At 41.5% G+C, this 14,036-nt stretch overlaps 1 protein-coding gene across 1 annotated transcript in view; it reads left to right on the top strand.

The window, feature by feature from the left end:
• acmsd (aminocarboxymuconate semialdehyde decarboxylase) overlaps window positions 1–14,036 on the top strand; it is a 53,424-nt gene that overhangs the window by 23,938 nt on the left and 15,450 nt on the right. The window contains exon 6 of the mRNA XM_060827746.1: window positions 1,936–2,029. Coding sequence (XP_060683729.1) covers window positions 1,936–2,029 — 94 coding nt within the window. The remainder of the gene's footprint in view (window positions 1–1,935; window positions 2,030–14,036) is intronic.

The following is a 14,036-nucleotide window of genomic DNA, read 5'->3' as shown; positions in this document are numbered from 1 at the left end:
TCTTAGGTGACAATACGTGTAGAGTTTGCACATTCTCCCCATGCCATGTGCTCCAGTTTTCTCCCAGAGTATGCAGATTAAGTGGATTGGCCATACTAAGTTGCTCCTTGATGTGCAAACTAGGTGGATGTTGCATTATGTGGATAGGTATGGGTCTGGATGGAACACTCTTTGGAGTGTTAGTGCAGAGTTGATGGGCCAAATGCCTCTCCCTGCACTGTAGGGATTCTATGATGAACTCCTTACATGCCACAGGATGAGCCTTGAATATGGGTTAAGTTACCTTGCCAAACCTTCGCTTACTTTCAGACTATTTACTATAAACTGCAGACTAAAAATAGAACTACTCACTAAGTAGCTCTTTCTGGCATTCCTGGAAGGTGTGTACTTAAGAGGTGTGTAATTTTTCTATTATCCAGCTATTTACACATCTGTCCTAAATGTAATAAATTAATCCAGCTATTTCGACTCAAATGCTTACAGCAGATAGTCACTGACCAATCAATTAATTACTTTTCTTTTTTATCTCTTCCTTCCTAATATTTATATGTAAATTAATTTTGAAAGAAATGAGCAAAATGCTCAGCAACCAATTACTTGCTTCCCTGTGATGCTACACTTTGATTATCTAAACAGCAGACTAGACATAATAGTGAATAACTATCGCCCCTCTCACAGCCCTCTCTAACCATTAGTATTCTCATTCTTCCCCTCACTGCTCCCTCTCCCCCTCATCCATCTCATTGCTCTCTCTGATCTCATTTATTTATTACTTACTTATTACTTTTTAGTCTTTATAGTTTTAAATCTGTCCGTTGTTTTGCCTGGATTTTCTCCCTCACAGCACCAAATTCCTTTACTCACCAAGTTTCCAAGCTCGCACAATGTAACTCGATGTACCCAGTGATGAACTGCTGATTTCATGCTGCAGATTTTGTGCACTTAGTAAAGCAACCTGCACTTATATTGGCCTAAATTCAACAGAGCTGCGTCAGCAAGGCTGGCTAGAAAAATGAATTCAACAAGCCATCCAATTCACTCTTTGCAGCGGTCTCTCAAGCAGTGAGTTTGTATATCCCTACCCAAGAGTGAAAGAAATTTATCTTTAATGCAGTTATAGTTGCTAAATGCAAACTAGCGTAGATTTTGGAAATAGATTAAGGACTGTTTTTTTCCAAGGAGTGGCAATCTCATGCAGATTGCCAACCTGCACCCTTGTTTTTATAAGAGAGCTCCACATGTCCGACAGCAGGTTGCTTCAGAAATGTTGAGGCATAGTACAACTCTGATGTTTCTCTCCTCCCCCCATGCCACCTCAAGCCCACTTATCTGGGAGGGCAGCCTACTTTCATGTTCTTCTCTCTTCCAGGCACAGTTGCAGCAGCGGTCACCTCTCCCAATGGCCCTGCTGAGGCTCGAATTAATTTGCTACTCATTCTAAATGGCTAGCAAAATGTGTTGGATAACAACTAATTAATTGTCTAACCTCCAAAAACACAAGGGCAAAATCCTGCCAACATCCAAGGAAGTATCGGTCCTGGCTTTCTGTTCAGCCGTAAGGAACTCTGCTGTAATGATAGCATTTACTCCATTGATTCTTTCCAAAAGTGAAGTGAAATGCCAGAGTGATGAATTAGGTTCGTGTTCCACTGGTCCGAAACTTGACAAACCATAGAGTCATATCTTCATATTTGTTCCCAGTTTTCAAGTTTCGTTATGAAATAACAAGGAGACCAAAACTGCACACAGTATTTGAAACATGGTCTCATCAATGCCCTTATAACTGAAGCATAACATCATTACTTTTCAATTCCTCTGTAATAAAGGATAGCATTCTATTAGCTTTGAAATGACAATGGAGAAAATCATGGATTATTGTTAAACCTATTATTATTGATTGGAAAACTAAGTACTTTGCATTATTTTTCTTTTAAGGCTGCAGAAAAGTTAAAATGTGCCATATTTGTACACCCTTGGGATATGAAGATAGACGGGAGAATGTCGAAGTACTGGCTTCCGTGGCTTGTAGGTTAGTACTACTCCAGAGGGCTGCAAATAGTGGGCAGTATATTGTATCACAGGTCACGGTAAGCCTGTATTTCAGTAATCCTCTATAAACTGTTTTTTTAATCTCAAACACGTTACTTTGGAGAGCACCAACAATTGGCCTGATATTATTCCAAGAAGCAAGATGGAAAATTAAAGGGACAACCAGCAGGCCACAATTACAAGAAACATAGGATTATTCAGATGGAAGAACAAAAGTACAATTTCAACAACTATACATGTATGCTGACCCTCCTTGTTAAAGTTAAAAATCGCACAACACCAGGTTATGGTCCAACAGGTTTAATTGGAAGCACACTAGCTTTTGAAGCGTCACTCCTTCATCAGGTAATTGTGGAGGGCTCGATCGTAACACAGAATTTATAGCAAAAATTTACAGTGTGATGTAACTGAAATTATACATTGAAAAATTGATTGTCTGTTAAGCCTTTATCTGTTAGAATACAGTGATAGTTTCACTTCTTTCATGTGTAAATCACAAAACGTTTCTTTTAAAAAGTTGCATTCTCGGGTTAGCTGTTAACAATGGTGATAGCTAGACAACATTTACTAGAATGATCATATTCAAAAATAAGAAAATAAATTACAGTAGTGCAAAATGTCAAACTGCGCTTTAGGGTAAGTCTGCAAAGTTAAGTTCAATTCTGAGATCTCGAGAAAATTCAGACATCTTGAGCAAATAATAAAGATTGAACATTGTAGTTGCTTACTTTGGCAAACACACTGATTTTATATTCTACCAGGCAGTCAGTTCCAAAGGCACCAAACCTTGCCCTAAGGAGTTGTTTGTTTTCGGCATTTCCTGTTGTCCTTCATGTACCAGATGTACAACATGTTCTCAAAATGATTGCAGAATGATAATGCAGTTGCTACATAAAACAAGGGCTTATTTTGAGCATCATGAAGACAATGTTATGTCTGTGAATTTGTTCGTAGCTGCTCTCAACCGCATTTTTCTAGTTTTTGAGATTTTATACTTGTTATACAAAGGTGCGATACCACACACTGTTTTGTTGGCATCAGCTAGTTTTAACATCTTTGGCATTGTGTTTTGGTTTATAAAGTTCAATATTGTTCATCAAACATTTCCTTAAGACCAACAGGACTGTCAGCAACAGATGTCATGAAAGATATTCCAATGGGTTTCTCTTGCCTATCTAGTACTCAACACAGAATTTTTATACTTGTAATTTACGTAACCAATGTTGTGTTCAAGTAGATGGTTTGTTCAATAAGCCTACTAAGATGCCTGTGATCAGCTATTACTTCAAATTAGCTTCCATATGGAAATGAAATAGTAAGATTCTTCATGTGATTAAGAGAACTCCTCTGTTTGAGAATAATGTTGTTATTTAGGTGATAGCATTCTGCTTGCCATCATAATGATTGATGGCTTCTGTATCTTGTCTTTCTGCACAAAAACAAATCAAAACCACCAGACTTGTATTTATGACTAGCTGAGCATTTTTTCCCAGTAAATAATTATTTTTGTAACTTGCTGACAACCATCCTTTGATCGAGTGTTGTTGTTGTGTCACCATAGTCTTACTGAACCATAGGGCTGCTCTCTCATTAGAGAAAGACGGACTGGTGGTGATTGACCTAGTACACAGCATGTTTGTGTAATTTAATCCACTTCCACTTAGTGGACTCTTTTGTTGAATCACAAAGGGTCAGTTAAGATAGTGAGGCCAGGAATGATGTGATTACAGTAAACAAACTCTGGACTTCCTCCACAATTCATGGGTTTTGCAATGGCTTCAATTTTCCATGGATTGGGTGATCCTCCTTCATCACTGAACACATAACCAAACAATTCACTTTTGCTTTCATTGACCAAACACTTTATTTGACATGTATTTGCATTACCTAAGACATTGTAGGCATGCATGTGGATGTGCCTTAACATCATTTTCAGTACAATGGTATTTGTGAATGGCATCACTGGCATTGTGTGCCCTAGTTCTAGACTAAGTCATTTGCTGATATAATACAGCTGCTGACTGACTCCAAAGTTGAGAATATAGAATAGAATAAGATACCTTGTTTCTTCTGCAACCTCAATTCAATGGTAGCCAATAACTTAACCAATTTTAGTGAAATGTTTATTGTCATTCACTTTCTCTATATTATCATTGTCATTGTCAGTATCTTTCTTGTATTGAATGGTTTAGTGTTTGCAGATCAATCGTAGATTCTAATCTGATTCTCACTTTTGGATTTCTGGCAATGTGAATGAGTGAGACTCAAAGATAGGCTCATCTGAAGCTTTCTTACTAATATCAAAGTCAAGTAAGTGCTGACATTCCTTCTCTGCCTGCATTCCAATGTGAAATGATATTTGGCAGCACTGAAGCAATCTTAGGCATACAATGGGTCTACATACAGATTGCATTGAATATCTCTCAGCTTGCTGATAGCTGTGAAGCAGTCAATATATCATTCAAGAATGTTGGTGGTACACTTTGACAGCACTTATGTGACTGCAATCATGTGTGGCTCTTTTTCACTATTTACTATTTCACTATGGACTTAAAATCTTCAGTAGGTTGCAGAAAAACTACCTGTTTATGCTCAGAACTTGTAGCCTCAATGTAATGCAAATGATCCCAGTACTGTAGAATTGCACTTGGTTGTGGCTTTTCACGCTCTTCATTTCTTCTCAGCTGTGGGGCACCGTACAGGGTCAATACCTCCAACTTTAAGTTATGGGTAGATTACAGGATAACAAATAGATGAAAACACAAAATCTTGGGGATACTTAGCCAGTTGTTGCCTGTTATTTTATTCAAAGACTGTGCTCGGTGAATTGGAATCATAGGAGGAAAGCTGTGGCATTGTCAAAGGCAGGTGGTCTCTCCGATCCATTTCACTTGGCACATTGCCTTTCCACCAGCTGAAATGGGTAAGCTTTTAAGGAAACATCAGGTGGCATTTTTATACAACATGCACTGATATATTTTGATGCAGACTGACATTTTCCAAGCAGGGACCAGTTATTTTAATTGGCTATACAAAATGTGGAACAAATTTTGCACAAGGTTTGATCCATACTTAATTGAGGCAGACCAAGGGTCTGTCATCATGCCCTACCCATTGCAGAAAATCAATTTATTTGCAGTGGCTTGCTGAATAATCATGTAGCACTTGCATTCAGGTAGAAAACACAACAAGGTGGTTTTTTTGAATAAACCTCAGTATACCTTCTGGTCGGCATGGACGGGTTGGACCGAAGGGTCTGTTTCCATGCTGTACATCTCTATGACTAAATGACCTTTTATTTACAACTGAAATTTTCAAATGGGGCAGCTTTGATCTCCCTGTCTTAGAAAAAAAACTATTGTAACTAAAGTTCATCAGATTGTTCCCAGGATGTTGGAACTGTCCCATGAAGAAAAATTGGGTAAACTGTGCCTGTATTCTCTAGAGTTTCAAAGAACAAAAGGTGATCTCATTGAAACTTACAAAATATTTTAAAAAGGGGTGGACAGAGTACATGCAGGTATGGTCTTTCCCTTGATTGGAAAGCCTACAAAGTAGGTCAAAATTTAAAAACAAGGGACATGTCACTTAGGTCAGAGATGAGGAGAATTTCTTTTTTTACAGAGAGGGCTGTGCACCTTTGGAATTCTCTACCAGAGAGGAGTGTGCACCTTTGGAATACTCTACCACAGAGGGCTGTGTACCTTTGGAATTCTCTACCAGAGAGGAGTGTGCACCTTTGGAATACTCTACTACAGACAGTGTGCACCCTTGGAATTCTTCACCACAGAGGGTTGTGCACTTTTGGATTCTGTACAACAGCGGGCTGTGCACCTTTGGAATTCTGTACAACAGAGGGCTGTGCACCTTTGGACTTCTCTACTACAGAGGGTTGTGCACCTTTGGAATTCTCTACCACAGAGGGCTGTGCACCTTTGGAATACTCTACTACAGAGGGGTGTGTACGTTTGAAATTCTCTACCCAAAGGGATGTGCACATTGGCAATTCTCTACCACAGAGGTCTGCGCACCTTTGGAATTGTCTACAACAGAGGGTTGTGCACTTTTGGAATTCTCTACCACAGAGGGCTGTGCACCTTTGGAATTCTCTACTACAGAGGGTTGTGCATCTTTGGAATTCTCCACTAGAGAGGCTGCGCACCTTTGGAATTCTCTACCACAAAGGTCTGTGCACCTTTGGAATTCTCTATCACAGAGGCCTGTGCACTTTTGGAATTCTCTATCACAAAGGTCTGTGCACCTTTGGAATTCTCTACCACTGAGGGTTGAGCACTTTTGGAATTCTCTACTACAGACCGGGTGTGCACCTTTGGAATTCTCTACCACTGAGGGTTGAGCACTTTTGGAATTCTCTACTACAGACCGGGTGTGCACCTTTGGAATTCTCGACCATCGAGAGCTGTGTACCTTTGGAATTCTCAACTGCAGAGGGCTGTTAAGGCTGAAACTTAGAGAGACTCAGGGTGTGTTTAAGGTGGAGTTTGAAAGATTTCTGATTACCAATGTATACAGGATTTTGGGGAAGAGATGATTAAAAGGCACTGATGTGTGTGATTATTCATGATTGCATTGAATTGAAGGACAAGTTCAATAGGCTTTTCTTATGAACCTAAAAAAGAGACCTCATAGATGTTGATTAGATTAAATGTTTTATGAGTAGTACTTCAATATTTGGTCCATATTTGTTGTTTTCCTGTAGACGCTGGTTTGAAACAAATTAGAGGAAACCTTCAAGACCATCAATAATACCCTTATTGGCATAAAATTCTCTAAAGAGAAGGAAAACAACAACAAACTGCCATTCCTAGATATTACAGGAGAGTGAACAGCCAACGGGGAACTTCAAACCAGAGTCTACAGAAAAACAACACATACGGACCAAATATTGAACTGCAGAAGCAATCATCCCAACATCCACAAACATAGCTGCATCAGAACATTATTCCAATGAGCCACCACACACTGCAGCACAGAGGAACTACATAGAGCAGAGGAAAATCACCTCTACAGTGTATTCAAAAAGAACAGGTACCCAATGAACACAGTCCGCAGATTTCTCAGCAATAACCTCGAGCAAGCAGACAAAAGACGTCCAGAAACCCTAGCCACTCTCCCCTATAACAAAGACGTCTCAGAAATGACTGCCAGACTACTCAGACCCCTTGGCATCATGGTAGCCCACAAACCCAACAGACTAAAACAGCAGCTAATGGACTTGAAAGACCCTATATAGACAGCAAGCAAAAATAATGTCATTTACAAAATACCTTGCAAGGACTGTAACAAAGACTACATTGGACAAACAGGCAGAAAACTAGCCATCAGGATACATGAACATTAACTAGCCACAAAACGACATGATCCTCTCTCATTAATATCCTTACATACAGATGAGGAAAGACACCACTTTGACTGGGACAACACATCCATCCTAGGACAAGCCAAATAGAGACATGCACGAGAATTCCTAGAAGCATGACATTCCAAGCGGAACTCTATCAACAAACACATTGACTTGGACCCAAATTACCACCCTCTGAGAAAACGAACAAGAAATGACATCACCATAGGAAATGGCATCACCAACTCAAAGAAATCCAAACATATAAACAAAAAGCAGGAATGCTTCGTTGGGAGGCTCACTGAAGATGTTACCATAATGGTGATGAAACATCTGAACATGAATCTTTCAGCTCATCGAGCAAATCTACATTCAGAACCTCAACCTGAGCTACAAATCTTCTCAAAACCCGCTCCCTTAAAACTTGTCTCTATTTAATGTCATAAGAAATACAGCCCCCATTCGCACAGAGAGTCAAGATGAGTAGGGGTCTGCCTGACATTCAGCTTGTCAACCCTTATGTGGACAGTATCCTGACACTGACCATTTCCATACTCTTGGACCGGTATCAAAGGCTACCTGGATTTACTGTCCCCGGATCCCTGAGTGAAGAGTATCCCCCTTGACTTGACTGAGGCCTGCTGACAACTATGACAAACTTTCTTGCTTTGTATCTGTGCTAAACAGCACAGCAGGACAGAATTCGCAAGATACCCACACTGTTTTCCATGTTTGATTAGATTAGATTAGATTCTCTATATTATGGAAACCGGTCCCTTGGCCCAACATGGCCCTTCGAAGAGTAACCCACCTAGACCCCTTCCCCTACCCTACATTTACACCTGACTAATGCATCTAACACTATGGGCAACTTAGCATGGCCAATTCACCTGACCTGCACATCTTTGAATTGTGGGAGGAAACCGGAACATCCGGAGGAAACCCACGCAGACACAGGGAGAATGTGCAAACTCCACACAGATAGTTGCCCAAGTCTGGAATCGAACTGGCTCCCTGGTGATGTGAGGCAGCAGGGTTAACCACTGAGCCTTGTGAATACTGACTGATAATGGTTAGCATTACTGCCTCATAGCACCTAGCACCTGAGTTCGATTCCACCCTCGGGGCAACTATGTATTTCCTGTGTCTGTATAGGTTTCCTCCCACAGTTCAAAGATGTACAGGTTAGGTGGATTGGCCATACTAATTTGCCCATAGTACCCAGAGATATGTAGGCTAGGTGGGTTAGCCATAGGAAATGCAGGGGTTGGGTTGGGTGGGATGTTCCTTGGAAGCTCTGTATGGACTTGACAGGCCACTATATGGATTCTATGATCAAAGTTGTTTTCTTCACAAATTTCTCCACAAGCGATAGGTGATACAGGTTTGTCCAACTACTTGGAGCATTCCAAGGGAGCAAGGCCAATCCTATCCTTTGTAACACTAGGGGCAAGTAGTGACACTTGATGTTTACGTCCCAAGGGTCTACACACAGCTTGATGCAGCCTCACACAAAGGCAGCCATCAGAGTGAAGGCATTGAGTACTTTCTTTCTTCCTTTGTCCAGCACTTTATACATGGCGTCTCTTTGTATCTGGTCCATCTGTGACTTCAAAATAAAAGATGGCTCAGGTGACTGAAGCAGCACAAGTTCAGGGAGTAGGCCAGACCTGAGGCACATACATCAACACAGAGTATCTCACACTTGAGGACCAGGATTTTACCCACAATGGAGAGCAGTCTCTCCATCTGCTTAGTTCTGCCTCACTTTGGTGACATGCTCCACCCAAATTTTGGCACATGCCACAGCCCCTCCAACCCAAATACCCTGCACCTTCAGGTAATCTGTCCTGAGGGGGAAAGGGGACAAAGGATCAATCAGCCCAATTCTCAAAGAACATGGCCTCGTTCTTCCCTCAATTTATTTTGGCACCCAATGCCAGTTCAAACTGGTCGCCGATGTTCATGAGTCCACACAATGGCAGTAGAAAACAGCGACATCATCCATGTACTGGGAGTCCTTGACCCGCAGACCTCCACTGCCTGAAATAGTAACCCCTCTCAGGCTCATATTCTTCCTAGTGGACTTGACAAAAGATTCTATACAACACACAAACAAGGCAGGAGAAAGTGAGTTGCCCTGCCTACTCCGAATTTGATTGGGAAGCTTTCTAATTCTCACCCATTAATTGAGACTGTATTACTGAAGTTGGTATTCAGCAGTCAGATTCAGGTGCAGAAACCCTCCACAAAGCCCATTTTGGATAGCATATCTCTCATTTAAGTGCATGATATCCTGTCAAAGGCCTTTTCTTGGTCCAGTCAGGTGTCCACCCCCTGTCCTACATGTAAGCAAACATATCTCTGAGGAGTCTGAGGCTCTCAGAGATCTTCCTGCCCAGTACAGCACAGGTTTGATCGGGAGAATCACCAATCTCTGAGCAGACCTGACCCAAGTGGCAATGACCTTAGACAGGATTTTGTAATCCACAGTCAACAGTGAAATTGGTTTCCTCCCTCTCCCTCTTCTGCTTGTAGATGAGAGTGATAATACCTTTCCTCATGGATTTGCACATGGTACCTCCCAGAAGCACACTTTGTATACCTCCAGCAGGTTCTGGCCAATCAAGGCTCACAGAGCAGAATATAATGCGGCCAGTAAGCCATCGCTTCAGGGAGCCTTATTCTTTTCAAAGAACTCGAGGGCCTTAGTCGGTTCATCTAGAGATAATGGCTGGTCCAGCCTTTCCCACATGCTGTAATCTCAGACCGCCATAATAGAGGACAGGAACAATTGGGAGGACATGATCAGTGGACTTTCTGTTAGACAGAATGGCATAAAAGTATTTGTCGATCCTCAGGATCAGACTGAGAATACTTTACCGAGATATCTTCTTCCTTCAGGCTGCTGATCACAGAGCGTTCTCTGTACAACTTCTGGAAGAAGAAAAGCGAGTATGTCTTGTTCTCCTTCACAGAGCAGACCCAGGACTGGAAGTTTACCTTGAGGGCCTCTAAGGCAAAGATTACAGCTTGCTAGCTCTGCACCTCATGGAGATCCTCCACTGACTGCAGCAGGAACAGGTTTGCATACTTCTCTAGAGTTTTGAAAGCTTTCCCCATCTCTCTTGTCTTCTGAAGATCTTTGATAATAAATAGCCTCTTGATGTTCCCCTCGACTGTTTCCCACCAATCTGCTGGACACTCAAAGAGGGGTTTCACGGTTCTCCAACTTAATTACTTTTGATTTCCTCGATGTTTCCTGGGATCAATATTCAGCTTCCATGTACCCTTGCCAGTTTGCTGATTGTCCTGTAGGTGACAGTCAGTCAGCAGGAGGCAGTGGTCAGAGAAGAACACTGGCTTGATGATGGTGGATCTGACAGAGAATGTACAGGACACAAACAAGATAGGTCTGTCTGACTGCGACCATCTGTATCTACATTGCACTCTATCTGCAGGGCTTGAAGACATTGTGCAGGTTGGCGTCTTTAACTGTTTCTGGAGTCCAGTTCACCATCAGCACCTCCGGATCATCCACCCTCATTGATGATACAGTTGAAGCCTCTGGCCAGAATGACTGACCTGGATTTCACCAACAGCTGTGGGAGTTGGTGCAGGATGGCCAGCTGCTCATTCTTTACCAGTAGGGCATGTATGTTAATTAGTCTCTGTACAAGGAGTGCCCACCTACCACTTCCAAATCGAAGGCCCAGGGGCCCCAAGCTCGACCATTTCCTGTAGCTGCTGAGGTGCAGTATTCCTCACTCCTCCTGGAACAGGAGGTCCTCTTTGACAGTGGCCAGGTAATCCAACATGGAGATGCATTACTTAGTTGATTTAACGCTGCACACATTAATACTAGTGATTTTAAAACTTCTAGAATTGTCAGAAATCCAACATCTGTTTATCCAAGGTCTCATTACTGGGCCAGTTCCTGCATCACAGTGGTGTGGGCAAACTGTTGGACTCTTGCAGGGCTGAGGTAGCTGTCCTGTTCCTCCCTGGGAGTGCTGCCGTACTCTACTCCTTATTCAAATGTCAAGACGATCCTCAGTGAACCTCCCATCCAATTCTGCCACATATTCCACCATAGCCCATGTTGCTCAGACCCTTTTAGGCTCCACCCACAATTACAAATTAAAGGCTCAGAGATGAAATTTGTTTCTATATCAGGAAGAAAGTTCCAGACTTGATCCTACAGTGCAGTCAAAGTGCATTGATATGGTTTGTTAACAAGATTTGTATATATGGAATTACAGTCAGTACATTGGTGTGTTAATGTTAGAAAAATTAATAATGTTATACTCTAATGAGCAGGTCGAGAGAAAGACTGATGAATACTAAAATGAAAGTAATGTGTGTGAGCATACAGAAGCAATGCCCATAAACTAAGAATTTAGTTTGAAAATAGCATTAAAGCTGAACCCACTATAGAAATATACCTGCATACAGAGAACTATGAAATTAATACAACAAAAGCATTCGACACTAACCCTTTATGTTAAATTAGATTCAAGGCTGCACAGCACCTTGCTCTGTCCTGAGCTTGATCTTGCTGTTTATATTACATGAATTTAAATAATTGTATAGCATACATCATCGTCTTTGTTGTTCACCTTTTATTTTTTGAAACCATGATCACTGTCAATACAAGTATTGTAGGCTGTACTGCAAAGTTATACTCAGCCTGCTGATCAAAAGGTGCATTACAACATGCAGACTACCAAAATAACTGAAAATTCCATTACAAATTCTAAGCTAATTTTCTATTATTAAGAAAATATCAAATGAGAAAATGGACATTGCTTTAAATAATTTAGAAGTGATTTTTCAAGAGAAATTAATGTCCATTACAATCCCATTGTGCTAAATGAAGCAAGAAAAGTCAACATTAGCTGGAAAATGAAAAAATTGAAAGACTGCAGATCAAGCCCTAAAATTATATGAGAGCAGCTGGTCTTAACCAAATCAAATCAACCCGAGGGAACTGGACAATTGATTCCCTGAATCAAGAAATAGAGATCGATTGATTAGAATTCTGACTAGTAGCATAAGGTTTCATGAATAACGATTGCCTTAAAATAACCATTATCCATGAAACTATAAAGCCACCAGAATCTTCCCAGACCATACAGCTGCTATCTCATTAGAGAGAGACAACTAGTGACAGCTTAACTGGATGGTCACCATGCCTCAGGCAAGGAGAGAGGTTGACAAGGAAAGTCTTTCCGGGGTCACCTTAGCCAGTTCAGAAATTGAACCCAAACTACTGACATCACTTATTGTTACAAACCAACCTTCGAACTAACTGAGCTAATTGACCTCCCATGAAACTATATGCTAGTAAGAAATCAATTTCTTTGGAAGTGAAAAGACCTTAAGATATCAGAGCAGAATTAGACCATCAAGTCTACTCCACCACTCGATCATGGCTGATATGATGTGTGTTAAGAGAATCCTGAACTAGTCAGTTCCTTTATGCTTGAAATTCATGAAAATGTTTTCCCACTTAGAAAATAGTCAAAGCTTTACTCTTCCAACCAATGTGTATAACCTCATATTTTCCCACATTGTATTCCATCTGCAATATCTTTGCCCACTCTCCTAACCTGCCCAAGTCTTTCTAGAGTCTCCCCACTTCCTCAACACTACCTGTCCCTCCACCTATCTTTTTCATCAGCAAACTAATCAACAATGCCCTCCATTGCTTTAACTAGATCATTAATGTATAATGTGAATAGTTGTTGTCCCAACACTGACATCTCTGTAACTCCACTAGTCACCAGCTGCCACCCTGAAAATGACTCAATTTGCCCCCATTATCTTAGCTTAGATTAGATTAGATTACTTACAGTGTGGAATCAGGCCCTTCGGCCCAACAAGTCCACACTGACCCATCGAAGCACAACCCACCCAGACCCATTACCCTTCTTTAGGCCTTCACCTAACAATACGGGCAATTTAGCATGGCCAATTCACCTAACCTGCACATTTTTGGACTGTGGGAGGAAACCCACACAGACACTGGGAGAATGTGCAAACTCCACACAGTCAGTCGCCTGAAGCGGAAATTGAACCGGGTCTCTAGCATTGTGAGGCAGCAGTGCTAACCACTGTGCCACCATGCCGCCCGAAGCTGCCTTCGGTCAGTCAGCCAATTCTTTATCCTTTCCCCTAGCATAATGGGCTCTTATTTAGCAGCCTCTGTGAAGCATCTTGCCAAAATTCATCTGGAAATCCAAATAGATCACACCCATTGGCTCTCCTTTGTTTAGCTTGCTTGTTACCTCCTTAGTCGAGTGTGTGGTGCTGGAATAGTATAGCAGGCCAGGCAGCATCTGAGGAGCAGGAGAACCGATGTTTCGAGCATAAGCCCTAATGAAGAGCTTAAGTCTGAAATGTTGATTCTCCTGCTCCTCGGATGCTGTCTGACCTGCTGTGCTTTTCCAGCACCATACTCTCAACTCTGATTTCCAGCATCTGCAGTCCTCACTTTCTCCCTGTTACCTCCTTAAACAATTTTAAGAGATTTGTCAGGCATGACCTCCCTTTGACAAAACTGTGCTCACTCATGCTGACTTCCAAGTTCTCCACAATCACATCTTTATTAATGGAATCTAAC

Source organism: Hemiscyllium ocellatum, chromosome 7 (assembly GCF_020745735.1).
Source record: "Hemiscyllium ocellatum isolate sHemOce1 chromosome 7, sHemOce1.pat.X.cur, whole genome shotgun sequence".
Classification (NCBI taxonomy): domain Eukaryota; kingdom Metazoa; phylum Chordata; class Chondrichthyes; order Orectolobiformes; family Hemiscylliidae; genus Hemiscyllium; species Hemiscyllium ocellatum.
Note: the sequence above shows the minus strand (reverse complement) of the source record. Positions and strands in the feature narration are given on the sequence as shown.